Source organism: Cydia pomonella, chromosome 5 (genome assembly GCF_033807575.1).
Source record: "Cydia pomonella isolate Wapato2018A chromosome 5, ilCydPomo1, whole genome shotgun sequence".
NCBI lineage: Eukaryota > Metazoa > Arthropoda > Insecta > Lepidoptera > Tortricidae > Cydia > Cydia pomonella.
In genome coordinates this window covers 11,037,611-11,050,969 of record NC_084707.1, presented here as the reverse complement: position 1 = coordinate 11,050,969, position 13,359 = coordinate 11,037,611, and the positions used below count along the sequence as shown (strand labels likewise).

At 37.8% G+C, this 13,359-nt stretch overlaps 2 protein-coding genes across 3 annotated transcripts in view; one reads left to right on the top strand and one right to left on the bottom strand.

Moving 5' to 3' along the window:
* Positions 1–1,695: 1,695 nt before the first annotated feature.
* Positions 1,696–4,726, bottom strand: LOC133518269 (frizzled-7-B). The gene is made up of 2 exons (XM_061851916.1): positions 3,156–4,726; positions 1,696–2,442 (listed from the first exon to the last, which is right to left on the bottom strand). The coding sequence occupies exons 1-2, from the start codon at positions 4,339–4,341 to the stop codon at positions 1,925–1,927; spliced, it is 1,704 nt and encodes a 567-aa protein (XP_061707900.1). The 5' UTR covers positions 4,342–4,726; the 3' UTR covers positions 1,696–1,924.
* A 178-nt stretch (positions 4,727–4,904) lies between these two features.
* LOC133518265 (anaphase-promoting complex subunit 5) overlaps positions 4,905–13,359 on the top strand; it is a 23,316-nt gene continuing 14,861 nt past the window's right edge. For both annotated transcript variants that reach the window (XM_061851909.1, XM_061851908.1), the window contains exons 1-2: positions 4,905–5,389; positions 5,725–5,801. In XM_061851909.1, the coding sequence (XP_061707893.1) occupies positions 5,260–5,389; positions 5,725–5,801 (207 nt within the window). In that variant the 5' untranslated portion in view covers positions 4,905–5,259. The remainder of the gene's footprint in view (positions 5,390–5,724; positions 5,802–13,359) is intronic.

The following is a 13,359-nucleotide window of genomic DNA, read 5'->3' as shown; positions in this document are numbered from 1 at the left end:
AAGGTCGGCGCATAGACGCTGATAACATTCGAGGTAATTTTTATTTTCTAAGTGTACACGCAGGGTTGTCACACAGTCAGAGATGTGAATAGGAAATTCCTCTAATTTGTTTACTATACTGTTCTTGATCGCGAATCCAACACCGGATCGCCTAGGTTCAGAAGATGGTGTGCCTTTCCAAAAGAACGTATAACCACCACGGTGTTCCTCCAATTCACCCTCGTCAGTTAAGTGAGTTTCACTGAGAGCAGCGATATCAATATTGTAGCGACGGAGTTCACGGGCCACAATGGTGGTTTTGCGCTCGGGACATTGGTTACCTTCGCGGTCAAGAAGAGTACGGACATTCCATGCGCCAAACGTCATATCACAGAGTTTAGGTTTGGTTTTAATCTTATTTTTCTTCTGTTTTCGACCACGCATAAGGTGATGCAGAAGCAGCCGCGGTTGCTACTTCCGTTGTGAGTGGTTCAAGCCTTTTTTAGGACACCTTTTCTAGTCCCTTCCCCGACTGAGCGGGGGAAGCAGGGCCTACCTAAATTGGGCTGCTTCGTAGCGAACAATAAGGGTTTCTTGTTAACTGCAGAATTCCAAAGACTTGGGGTTGTTTCGGTAATCGGTATGTTAAGTTAATTGAGGCAACGAGTGTAGTTGTTCGTGTTTGGACTCAAGTCACATTAGTATATTTATTGAAGATACGAAATAATCCCAATAAATACACCTTGTTCTCAATTATTTTTTAACAGTAATTAATTAGTAGTGTTTGTTTTGTTTCGGTTGCCTCTTGCTAATGTAAAAATGCATGTTTCAGTTCGAAGAATTGTAGAGGTTGGTGCACCTGCACCCTGCAGGTAGATAGATAATACCGAGAGGGACTGTGCTCGGTCTTTTGCTTAATTGTTTACAATGTATGTAAATGTAAATAGCCTTTATTATTGAAGTCTTCAGTTATCACAATGAATGTAATTAATTTTGTTTCACAACATTGACCTCAACTCGTCCTTTGACGTAGGCCTCCTCCATTTCTTTCCACTTATTTCTTTCCTTTGCTGTTTGCATCCATTTACCTCCTCCTATTCTACTCAAATCATCTGACCATCTAAACTTTTGTGGACCGCTCTTTCTTTTATTATATCTAGGGCACCACTCTACAAGGTCCTTTGTCCACTTATCTATGTTTTCTCGCATCATGTGGCCTGTCCAGCGCCACTTCTGCTGTTTTATTATTTTAGTTATTGTTTTTGTTTTTTATTTTTCCTTAATTATGGACAATTTGACTCTGTCTCTAAGTTTTATATTAAGTATGCTTCTTTCCATATGGTTTTGACACACATTAAGTTTTTGGTGCTGCTTTTTTGTAAGTCCCCAAGTTTGGCAACCATAAGTTATTATTGGTATTATACAACTATTGAAAACTTTAAATTTCTGTCCTGTAGGTATTTCTTTTGTCTTAAATACTTCTTTCAAAGACCAAAACTTTCTCCATGCATTTGTGGTTTGTTTACTATTGTTTACAATAGGTAGTAACATTATTGACTTTTTGAATATGTATATTTTATTGCCATGCTTTGTGTTTTTTTAGCAGCACCTTGCCCTTTAGTCTGTCTAAAGATGCCATTTGTTTACCAAATTACTACTGCTGTTCCTTAGATCGCTTTCCTTAAATTTGCCGGAGAACAATTTAAATAAAAACAGTTATAATAGTAAAATAAGTTTTAATTACATTACACTGATTCTTAACTATAAGTATTGTAAAAAAAAAGTAACTTAAAAATAATTATGAAAAATAATCTCCATAAATGAGACAAAAAGGTACATATTTACAAATATCAGCCTTGTTTTTATGTTACGAAATAACTGCCACTTAGCTGCCAACTTGATTTATAAATGCAACAACACCGATTTTACCCCTAAATTTAATCTATCACACATAAGCTTCAACTCTTCGACCTTTAATTTTGTCGAAAAATTGGCGCCATGACACTAAAGTTTTACTAGACCAGATCCAAAAACTAGACGTTATGCCAACAATCATAGTCATGAGATATTTTATCATGAACATTTCAAATTTCGGCCGCTCAGTCTCCTGGCGGGTAAAAGGGCATGGTATGGAGTAAAGAGATGAAGAACACATATCCCTATGCCAGGTCACCATCCAGCTATCAAAATATGCTTGCTCATAAAACAAACATGCTATCACAATTAAAGCTGGCACAGTATACAGTACACCAAAAACACCAATCCGAATCATTAGCTTCTCAAGTTTATCAGTCTTGGTGCCATCATGTTTCATGACTGTTCGAATGCGAAATAGAGAGACAAACCCTGCCAGTAGGAATACAGTACCAAGCACTAAATACACACATAATGGTGCTAGAACAAATCCTCGTAGTGCTTCTGCATTCCAAATTCCCACATAACAAACTCCAGACAAGACATCACCTAAAACAAAGAAAAAACATAACTTAGACACATTTAGAAGCCATTGATTATCATTCATAACGGGCGTGCTACATTTCTGGAACAACAAGGTAAATAATAGTTTATGGAATACTGTCTATTTTTTTCTATGAAAATATCTGTGAAATATTTAGGACATATTAATTTTCAGACAAAAGGCATCAGTTTCATGGCACACCGCCAGTCTTGTGAACATTAAAAATTAATATACAAACACAGCAAATACGCCAACTTCGAGCAAGTGTACGATTTTGTCCCGGTTGCCGTTGAGACCAAAGCTTTTAGCCTTTATCAACAGCATAGGTCGTCAGCTGAAAGGGGCTGCGACCCTCGCTCTGGTTCTTTCCTGATCCAAAAGATATCACTGGCCATTCAGCGAGGCAATGCCGCCAGTATTTTTGGCACTTTTGGTCCGGGTGAAAATCAGAGTGGGGGGTAGGTTTCTATTTTTTATTGCTTTTTGTTATATAGATACTAGGTAGGCCGTTGACGAAACTTGTTGTGGATATATATTTTTTAGGATAGGTGCATATTATGATGACGAAGTGTGTTGTGGATCTTTTTTTTGCTTGTTTATGTATATATTGATGAAGCCTGCGTTGTGGATCTGACATCTGTCTTGATATGATTTTAATTGTGTTTTTAATAAATGCATGATATACAAACAGTGGAAAAAATTATTATGCTGAACTAACCATCAACTTTTCCCATTGCTAATATTGATATGGTTTTGATTGCAGGTACAGCCCAAGCAGCCAAATGAAAGTACTGTGAGTTGGCTTCAATAGCTTCATGGCCCCATTTCAGTCCAGCAGCTAAGAACCAAGTCAGGGTCAATATCACCCACCAGATACTTGAAGCCATACTAAAGAAATATACAACCATAAATAAGATGGTGCATGGTTCATGCTTGGTTCCTTGGGTAATAAGCATAGGGTTGGTAAGTCTTGACCCTCCATGTGTGGAGGGGAAAGGGCCCTGGCAGCTCACACTATCACCAGCACCCCAACCCATGATGTAGCTGCAGGCTACCATCAAGTAACAAACTGACAAGAAAATAATAGGCCTTTCAGGATAGCGAAATCTATCAGTATCAATCAAAAATGTCAACACGGTGAATAAGCAGCTCAATGCACACACAGTTGCCCAGATTCCAATCCACAGCCTTGAAAACTTCTTTGCATCTTGTTTGAAAAACATTCCATCACAAGGTGCTCCACAATCTGGTTGAATCTTGTCTCCAACTATCAAGGAATAATCCAAGTCAAAGCTTTTAGGTACTTCAAATTGGGCTGGGCACACAAAGCCATAATCTTTTGCACCAGGTAACTTAGCTGGGTCATTTTCAATATTTGATTTGTAGTCAACTTTGCGATGCTTGTGCTCTGTGGGCTTGCGAGAGTCATGTGTAGCATTGTTATCACCGACACATATTACATGTTCGTCTGTTGCCACTGGGAACTTGGAGCAATCTAAGTAATCGGGCCATGAGAATCCAAAATTTGCCATTAATTCATCACAATTGTGCCTCGCGGATTCACAGAGGTGTTGGCAGGGCTGAATGGGTTTATCTAGAATTGTACATACAGGAGCAAACATTGAACACAGGAAAAACTTCAGGTCTGGCGAACAATTCACCTTTATCAAGGGAGTGAACTGATGAATTTCTGCTCCAGCATCCTTCTGATTCGCGTGATTTAACAAATTCGGAAATATCGTTTGATTGTATTGAATCTGTTGACAGAGTGGAATTGTAATAGGTTCGCAACGTCCATGGTGAGGCAAAGAATCACCTTGCAAAACAGTAACACGTGAAGTTTCAGTAACAACTAGTGAACATAGCACTTTTAAAATAAGAAGAATACACAATCTCCCCATCATTAATGGTAGTCACCTGTAGTTACTTTCATTCATATGTATCAAATCACTTCTCGTAATCCATAGTAACACGATCTGTGTGTTTTACTAGATCAAATTTCATTCATGAATGGTAGAGAATTTGTAACAGGAATTTTCAAGAAAAACTTGAATGAATACCAATGAATTTTTGTTAACAAGCTATACAGCATTGGATTGTAAAACTTGATTCACGATTCACACAAATAAATTCATTCTAATTTGTATAAACTTAATAAATAAAAAATACTGTGCGTAGGCCAGTGGCCTTAATACAATACATATACAAATTACAAGTTGTCTTGTCTCTACAATAGACAAAACATGGTCACAGGCAGAAACAACGCACCACGGTGTGGCCATTATTTAAATTTTACTCTTTTTTTAAGAATTTATATTATTAGTATGATAATGGCCGATTAAATGTAAACGATCCTATTACCAAATAATTTATTGTTATTTTTGATATATATTTTATAACAGAATTTTAGTAAAATTATTATCTCTGTCCCTTTAAACACTTAGAAGGTATTTTAACGATTGCTACCTTTTTCAGCGAAGCGTCCCATTCTGTTACACGGAGTATGCATGAGACAGCTAGCTTATATTGCTTTCAGAACTATTCCACACTCCATATTCAGAACGTCACAGAACGTGAAGACGTGAACTGAATAAATTGACATTTTTCAACCAAATTTTTTTGACAACGACAATTTAATTTAATTTCAAAGTGGTGTTGTGTTTATATTTTGGCTAGCCGAAACAGCAGCAGAATTTGTTTGTTTGCAGCAGCGAACATACGCATAATTCTTAATCATCAAATAACTGAACCAAATACCTAAGTTTACCTTAGTAATACGTGAAGAAGATAAAAAGGAACAAGTACTACGGTGTTATTTAGTCATGGAGAGCGGCAGCGAGAATTTAGACGTAATGAAATTTATTTATGTTAAAGGCAACGTTGAAAACATTACTCCACATAAAATAGCAGTTGTCGCTTTTATTAGAGAGTATGGTTTGTTGAAGATAGAAGGTGAGTTGTTATGGTAACCTTTGACTTTAACTTTAACTTAGTAGATCCAAATTTAGATCTCTGATGCAGTATTGAACATTTTGATCTACTTCTTTTGTAAGTTTGGAATATAAAAGTTGCCGATACTCGTCCTGTAATTTTACTTACAGCCTTTTTTAAAATCAAGTATTTGTATGGGACCTGCCACTATGACTATTTTTTTTCCATCATGTATCACAGACCCTATAATTATGAAATTTATCCTTTTCCTATTATTTATAACTGTTTGGAAAAACTTGCTAGTGATTAAGAATTTAGTTTAATGATTAAATTTGAATCCTTATTAAATATTTCAGCTAAGGAAATGATTGACTGCACTATGGCTCCAAAGTACAGGAAAGATTTCTGTTTATTAGCACTCAAACTCATTCAGGTTAGTTAAACCTTTTGTTTTTGGTTGGGTTAGTAACGTCATTCGCAGGCAAAGCATACAGATTTTATGCACCCAATAGCCTGGCCCACACAGAGCGAGCATCCTTCCCTCTCCCCTCTCTTGATCCCTCTGTGTGGACGCGGCTAATAAGTTGCTATTAGAGTAAGGGCCTTTACTCTGTAGAGAGGTTCTTAATAATAGTTATAATTTATATCTTTTGTATTGTTTTTGAAGTGTTTTATATTTTACTTTTATATTCATATTATAAATGATCTAGCCTAAGACGAAAAATAAATAAAGGGAGTTATAATATAATAATTGCATACAAAATAAATTTAGATTGAATAATTAAATAATGTTAAATGTGTTTATAATTGGAATGTTACTGAAATTTTATTAAGGAATAAAGAAGGCTTAGTTATTATTATTAATATACTAGTGCTGCCCAAGAAAAAATGCAAGATCAGTTAAACGCCCAGTGTGCTATATATGAAGTAAAGTTAACACTTTAAAGCATACTGCCAAACTTTTTACACGTGTAGTCTGTGGGCAACATTTACGCAGCGAGCCTATAATACAATAAGGGTTCAGTATAATAACGTCCTGAGGATGCTGTTGAAGCTGCCGAGGTACTGTAGCGCAACATACCGGATGTTCGCGGAGGCGCGAACGGATGACTTTTATGCCATCTGGCGCAAAAGAATAGCGTCTCTGCTGACACGCGTGCGCGGCAGTAGCAACAGCCTCCTAAGGATGTTGGCTGAACGCCTTGATTGCCATCTCACGAGCTACTGTGTAGACGTGTTGATAGGCAAGGCTAAATGAGCTGGATAAATTAATTTTAATTTAGTTTTATGTAAATTAATTGGTACTAACTTAGGGTGTAAGAATTATTTTCCTGTTATTATTTATTGTTATTATTTAATAAGCAGGCAGGCAGTTTGACAACTGATATGACCTGTATCCAATATTCATAAAGATAGTTATCATGAATGAGTAGTAGATATCATGTGCTTGTCTAATTTATTTTTAAACTGGTTCACATTTGGTGCTGAAACCACTACTTCTGGGAGCCTGTTCCAAGCCCTCACCACTCGATTGCTGAAAAAGTGTTTGTATGGGTTACTGTGAGCCCTATGCCTTTCCAACTTTAAATGATGACCTCTCAGACGGTTGTTGTTGTTGCGCTTGAACATCTCTTGGAAATCCTTGAGGTCATAGTGCCCAGATAGTATTTTGTACGTCTCTATTAGGTCGCCACGTTCTCTGCGGTGCTTTAGAGTAGTGAGGTTTAGTTCCTTTAGTCTCTCTTCATATGGCTTGTTTTTAAGTTGCCTTGGCAGTTTCGTGAAACTGCGTTGTACTTTCTCGAGCATCTCAATGTCCTTGGCAAAGTAAGGACTCCAGGCTTGAAAAGCATACTCCAGTACGGGTCTGACATATGTTTTGTATATTTTTAGCATCATATACGGTGTTAAGGTCTTGAAGGCTTTTCTAATGAGGTAAATCATGCTTCTGGTTTTTTTTTTTTTTTTTTTTTTATATGGTAGAGGAGGCAAACGAGCAGACGGATCACCTGATGGTAAGCGATTACCGCCGCCCATGGACACCTGCAACACCAGAGGGGTTGTAAGTGCGTTGCCGGCCTTTAAGATGGGAGTACGCTCTTTTCTTGAAGGTTTGAAGATCGTATCGGTCCAGAAATACCGCAGGCGACAGTTCATTCCACAGTTTAGCAGTGCGAGGCAGAAAGTTCCTGTAAAAACGCACAGTTGAGGACTGCCAACCATCTAAGTGGTGAGGATGGAAATGTTGTCGCGTAGGGCGATGGCGAAAAGAAGCGGCAGGGATTAATCCGAACAATTCCTCGGAGCACTCCCCGTTGTACATGCGATAGAAAATGCAGAGCGAGGCCACATCTCTACGCAGCGCCAAGGAGTCAAGCCGATCCGAAATACACTGGCAGTCGACAATTCGAGTCGCTCTTCGTTGGATGCGGTCCAGAGGGAGAAGCTGGTACTGGGGTGCCCCTGCCCATAGATGAGAACAGTATTCCATGTGCGGGCGCACCTGCGCCTTATAAAGCTGTAGGCGTTGGGCCGGTGTGAAATACTGCTTTCTTAACCATTGTAGATATGTGCTCTTCCCACTTTAGGTCCTCAGAGATTTTAACACCTAGGTCAGTTTGTGCCTTTACAGCCGTTAGTGGAGTGCCTTCCAAGTTGTAAATCTGGCGGGGATTCCGATTTCCTATGTGAAGTACTGTACATTTGGCAGAATTCAGATTGATTAACCATTCCTTAGACCAGCTTACTATTGCATCTAGATCGTCTTGTAGTTGGCTGTAATCTAGGAGTGGGTTAGCAAATAACTTGGTATCATCCGCAAAAGTACTAATACTGCATTTGAGGCGACATGGAAGGTCAACAGTGTATAGTATGTAAAGCACCGGGCCTAAAACTGAACCCTGTGGTACTCCACTCTGTATCTCTCGCTGCCTTGACTTAGTCTCACCAACTCTAACTTCAAAGGTTCTATGTTGTAGAAAGGCCCTTATCCATATTAATAGTTTCCCACGGATTCCCAAGTGTTCCAGTTTATAAAGTAGCCTCTCTGTGGGAACTTTGTCGAAGGCCTTTTCATAGTCAAGGTAAATTACATCTGTAGGGTCCCTCTTGTCAAAACTTTTAGTCCAGGAGGAGAGGCAAGACAGCAAGTTGGACACTGTAGAGCGATGCGGACAGAAACCATGCTGCTGGTCACCAATCACACTGTGCAGGGCAAGGAATCCTCTTATGTGTTTAACCAGAATTTTCTCCATGGCTTTGCATACTACACTAGTGAGACTTATTGGTCTGTAGTTAGATGGTTCAAGCTTATTTCCCTTCTTGAATATTGGTGTCACGGTTGCCGTTTTCCATTGCTCAGGTAAAATGCCTGTGTCATATGATGTCTGCATTATCATGGCTAACGGGCCAACCAAGGTGTCACACTTTTGCAGCAATGTAACAGGAATGCCATCTGGTCCAGGTGCAGAATCTGAATTCATTTCTTTAGTTACCTGTTTAACTTTATCTATCGAAAATGTAATATTTGTAATACACTCCTCAACTCTAAGGGATGGATCTAGGTGTGGCAGTTGTCCTTGAGGTTCTACCTGAAAGACATCCTCGAACTGATCCGCAAAAACTTCAGCGATATCCTTTGTCAGTATGTCCTTGTTTATTGCAAACGACGTTAGGTGTGCTGACCTTCGATGTTAGTTGGTGGCGAATGTAGGAGTAGAACCGCTTTGGTCCAGTTTCTAATAAGTCTGTTTCATATTTTATGCGGCATGTTCTTATGAGGTTCGTTAGCTTGTTATTTAGCTTTCGGTAGTCCTTGTGAAATTTATCCAAGCCAGTAAGCACATATTTGTCCCATAGTTCTATTTTCTGCTTAATCATATCTCGAATCTCTTTATTGATCCACGGCTTATCAGGTGCAACAGCATTAGTTTTAGCCTGTGGTACATATAGGGCAACTGCGTCCTTCACTTCAGTAAGAAATATATTGTACTGTTCTATGACATTATCCACCGATTCCATTTTTTGTGGTAATCTGAGTGAAATTGTCTCATTTATTTTGTCAAAATCCGCTTTGTTGTAATTATATCGCAACTGTCTAGTGGCATTGGGTGTCCTTGTTTGCAACTGACTGGTAGCTTGCAGGCAAGTGTGATCACTTTTGCCAATAGGAGCTTGGTGGTCAACTTTTGCTATTAGTATATCATCGTTTGTTAGAATAAGATCTAAGCAGGATGGTTGGTTGCCTTGGCGAAATCTAGTATCTTTATTTACCAGTTGATGGAAGTTCGTATTGTTGTACCACTGTAAAAAGTTATCTTCTCGCGGTGTCAGGTATCCTGAACTTTCTAATGGCCATTTGACTCCACCGTAGTTAAAATCCCCCATAGCGACAAGTAGATTTGACTCCGAAGCCACGCTCAGCCTATTGAGAAGGATATTGTCCTGATCAATTGTTGAGTCATGTCCCCTATATACGCCGCATAAGATGAATTTGCAGTTGCCAATTTCCACGTCCAAGAATAGGCATTCAGAGTTTGTAAGTTTTGTGTTATACTTAGTGTACAATTTAGTTTTTATTTTAATATCCAGTCCATTCGCAGCATATATTGCTACTCCACCACTACGTTTTTCAGTCCGGTCATCTCTATATAAATCGTAGCCTGGTATTTTTATCATCGAGTCGGGAATATTTGGTTTGAGCCATGTTTCTGTAATAACAATCAGAGTGGGTTTCAGGTTATGTACTCTAGCAATAAGTAGGTCGAGTTTGGAAGTAATAGATTGAATATTAGTGTAAAAAATACTGACAGTAATAATAGGAGGTAAGGGTACTCCAACTGCAATGGCTTTATTATTGGTGGCAGTCGGATCATTCCGGCGATATCTGGTATGAATTATTGGTTTTTTGCCGGTCTGGAAGCCGACTGGTCGGTCTCTACGATTGTTGGGTGGCCCCGGATGTACTTGATTGTGATCCCTGTTTCACCTTCGCTTATACGCTTGTTAAGCTCTTCTCTTAAATACTGAAGGTATTCTCTTTGCATGGGTGTAAGGTCAGCTTTCACGGACGTTGGCTTCGCTAGCTTTTTTCTGTTGCTAAGCACTTCCAGCGCCTCACTCTTGCTGCGTAAGATGACCTTCAGAGGGCGCGGCGACGTGCGGCTGCTGCACTTAGCACCCAGGCGAAACGCTTTTATTCCGACACAGCTCACGTTCTTTGAAACGCTGGTTATCAAATTCATTGTTTCACGCACATCTTGCTCTTTCCTCTCTTCGGCCACCTCACTAATAGATTCTGGAATATCGTAGATGATAATGTTGTTCGCCCGGTTCGATCTTTCCGTTATTTCTCGAACTGCCGACTCTAGTCTCCAGCATGCTTTGGCGCACGCGGAGCTTCTGCACTTCTCCAGTTAGTTCATCCAGTTTTTTTAGAATCATTGGCAACTGTGTTATTGCCGATCTGCAGTCAGTGCAGTAAAAAGTCATAACTCGAGCAACAGTTTTTAGTTCAAGCACTCTAACTTCCGTCGGTGACAGGCCATGGCAGTCGCTACAGAAGAGATTCTTGCACAAATCACAATTAGCTGAAAGCTTTTTTTCATTTGACGACTTCTGACATCTTGTGCATTTTCCCTGTGCTGATACGTTTGGACTTGCAATTTTCTTCCCTGACATTGTTTTCGTATTCTCGGATGTATTTTGGTAGATTTTAGAGTATTTGCACTGGCAACACTAAATGACAACTTGAGAAAAATATTGAGGGTAGACTTATATATTTAAATTGGGGTAATTGTCAGTCACAGATATTTAGCACTAATATTGTTCAAAGTTTATAGTTTTACATGTAGAAAACACTGTCACAGTTTCCACAACTACTCACAAGCACATTAAAACAGTTTTTATAGGATAAAACACGCTTTTACTACTAAATTTCGTCTTAAATCGCGAGCAAGGTTTTACCCTGACAAGTAACTTTGACACTTTTTCTAACAAAATTTATGGATCTTATCGGTCTGAAATAAATGATTTTTATTTTTATTTTATATGAGCCATGATATTTTGAATACGTAACTGCCCACGCACTAAAACATTTTTTTTGTGACGAACTCAAGCAGGTTTTTTTTTGTATGTATATGTGAATAAAAATATATACAATAAATTGAGTTACAACACATATTTTTAGTTAATTTAAATGCACATTGGGTTTTTAATCTAAATTCGTAGCTATAAATATTACAATATATATATATTTAAATCAACTTTTATTAAACTTTAAGGCACGTAATAAAATATTTCTATAACACAGCCTCTGACTATTATTTTCCTTCTTTAATAGTTACTTAATAAGCTACTTAAGTCGAAAATAATAAAACATATATTTTTTTGTTGAGAACAAACTTTTTTAATGTATTTTAACACTCATATCGGACACTAAAATGCTTGACAAATGCTCCAATAAATACTTACACAATTGTTTAACATAATATCCTTTTTATTTATGAAAGTTATTTGGTGTTTGCTGTATTTCAGTATCACTTTCTTCACAACTTTATTTTTCACTAAGACTGTAAATATTTGGTTTATCACCAGGCAGTTGGTATTCAGGATAGCAAAAATTCTTCCAGATAGGATTCAACAAGTAGACCTTAATATAAATTCTCAAAAAATAACTACAATAGTAACACCCCATGTGCACTGCGATGTACATAATCTTATGATTAAGAAATAAAAATAGCTATTAGTGCTTTTGCAAAAAAATAACAGTAAGCAAACATTTAGGATAATTTTTAGGGTTCCGTAGCCAAATGGCAAAAAACGGAACCCTTATAGATTCGTCATGTCCGTCTGTCTGTCCGATTCTGTCACAGCCACTTTTTTCCGAAACTATAAAAGCTATACTGTTCAAACTTGGTAAGTAGATGTATTCTATGAACCGCATTATGATGTTTACACAAAAATAGAAAAAAACAATAAATTTCGGGGGTTCCCCATACTTAGAACTGAAACTCAAAAAATCTTTTTTCATCAAACCCATACGTGTGGGGTATCTATGGATAGGTCTTTAAAAATGATATTGAGGTTTCTAATATCATTTTTTTCTAAACTGAAAAGTTTGCGCGAGAGACACTTCCAAAGTGGTAAAAAGTGTGTCCCCCCCCCCCGTAACTTCTAAAATAACAGAATGAAAAATCTAAAAAAAATATATGATATACATTGCCATGCAAACTTCCACCGAAAATTGGTTCGAACGAGATCTAGTAAGTAGTTTTTTTTTAATACGTCATAAAAATTTAAAAAAAAATAATTTTTTTCATCAAACCCATACGTGTCTATCTATGGATAGGTCTTCAAAAATGATATTTAGGTTTCTAATATAATTTTTTTCTAAACTGAATAGTTTGCGCGAGAGACACTTCCAAAGTGAAAAAATGTGTCCCCCCCCCCTGTAACTTCTAAAATAACAGAATGAAAAATCTAAAAAAAATATATGATATACATTACCATGCAAACTTCCACCGAAAATTAGTTTGAACCAGATCTAGTAAGGAGTTTTTTTTAATACATCATAAATGGTACGGAACCCTTTATGGGCGAGTCCGACTCGCACTTGGCCGCTTTTGTCACTCTCATAAAGAAAAAAGCCATGACTCATTTCATAAATCAAGATTATATACCCATGTGTCGTGTGCAATGGCGGCATGTTTGAATATTTTCGGAAGTCAAACACTTATCAGTGAATATCTGTCAAACGTGAGCTGTCAAAATAGTAGCCACTGAACCGACCATTCATGGCCTCTAGGTGAATTCAATTTTAGCGGGAAAATTTAAAACTTACATCTGATAAACGTTTATGTACAGCATATTGTACACTGGCCGTTTAGCTCCGATTTAATTTCTAATGTCTGGGCAGTTATGGTGTGTTACTTTGCACAATGTTTTGCACATTGGGCGGCACGAGGATGAAGATGCAGTGTATAATTATTATC

Bases quoted from the DNA above. Each gene is read 5' to 3' on its own strand.
- LOC133518269 (XM_061851916.1), bottom strand. From the start codon at position 4,341: ATGATGGGGAGATTGTGTATTCTTCTTATTTTAAAAGTGCTATGTTCA. The intron at 2,443-3,155 runs GTTAGTTCAGCA...TCTTTGTTTTAG, and splicing joins AGCAATGGGAAAAGTTGATG to GTGATGTCTTGTCTGGAGTT.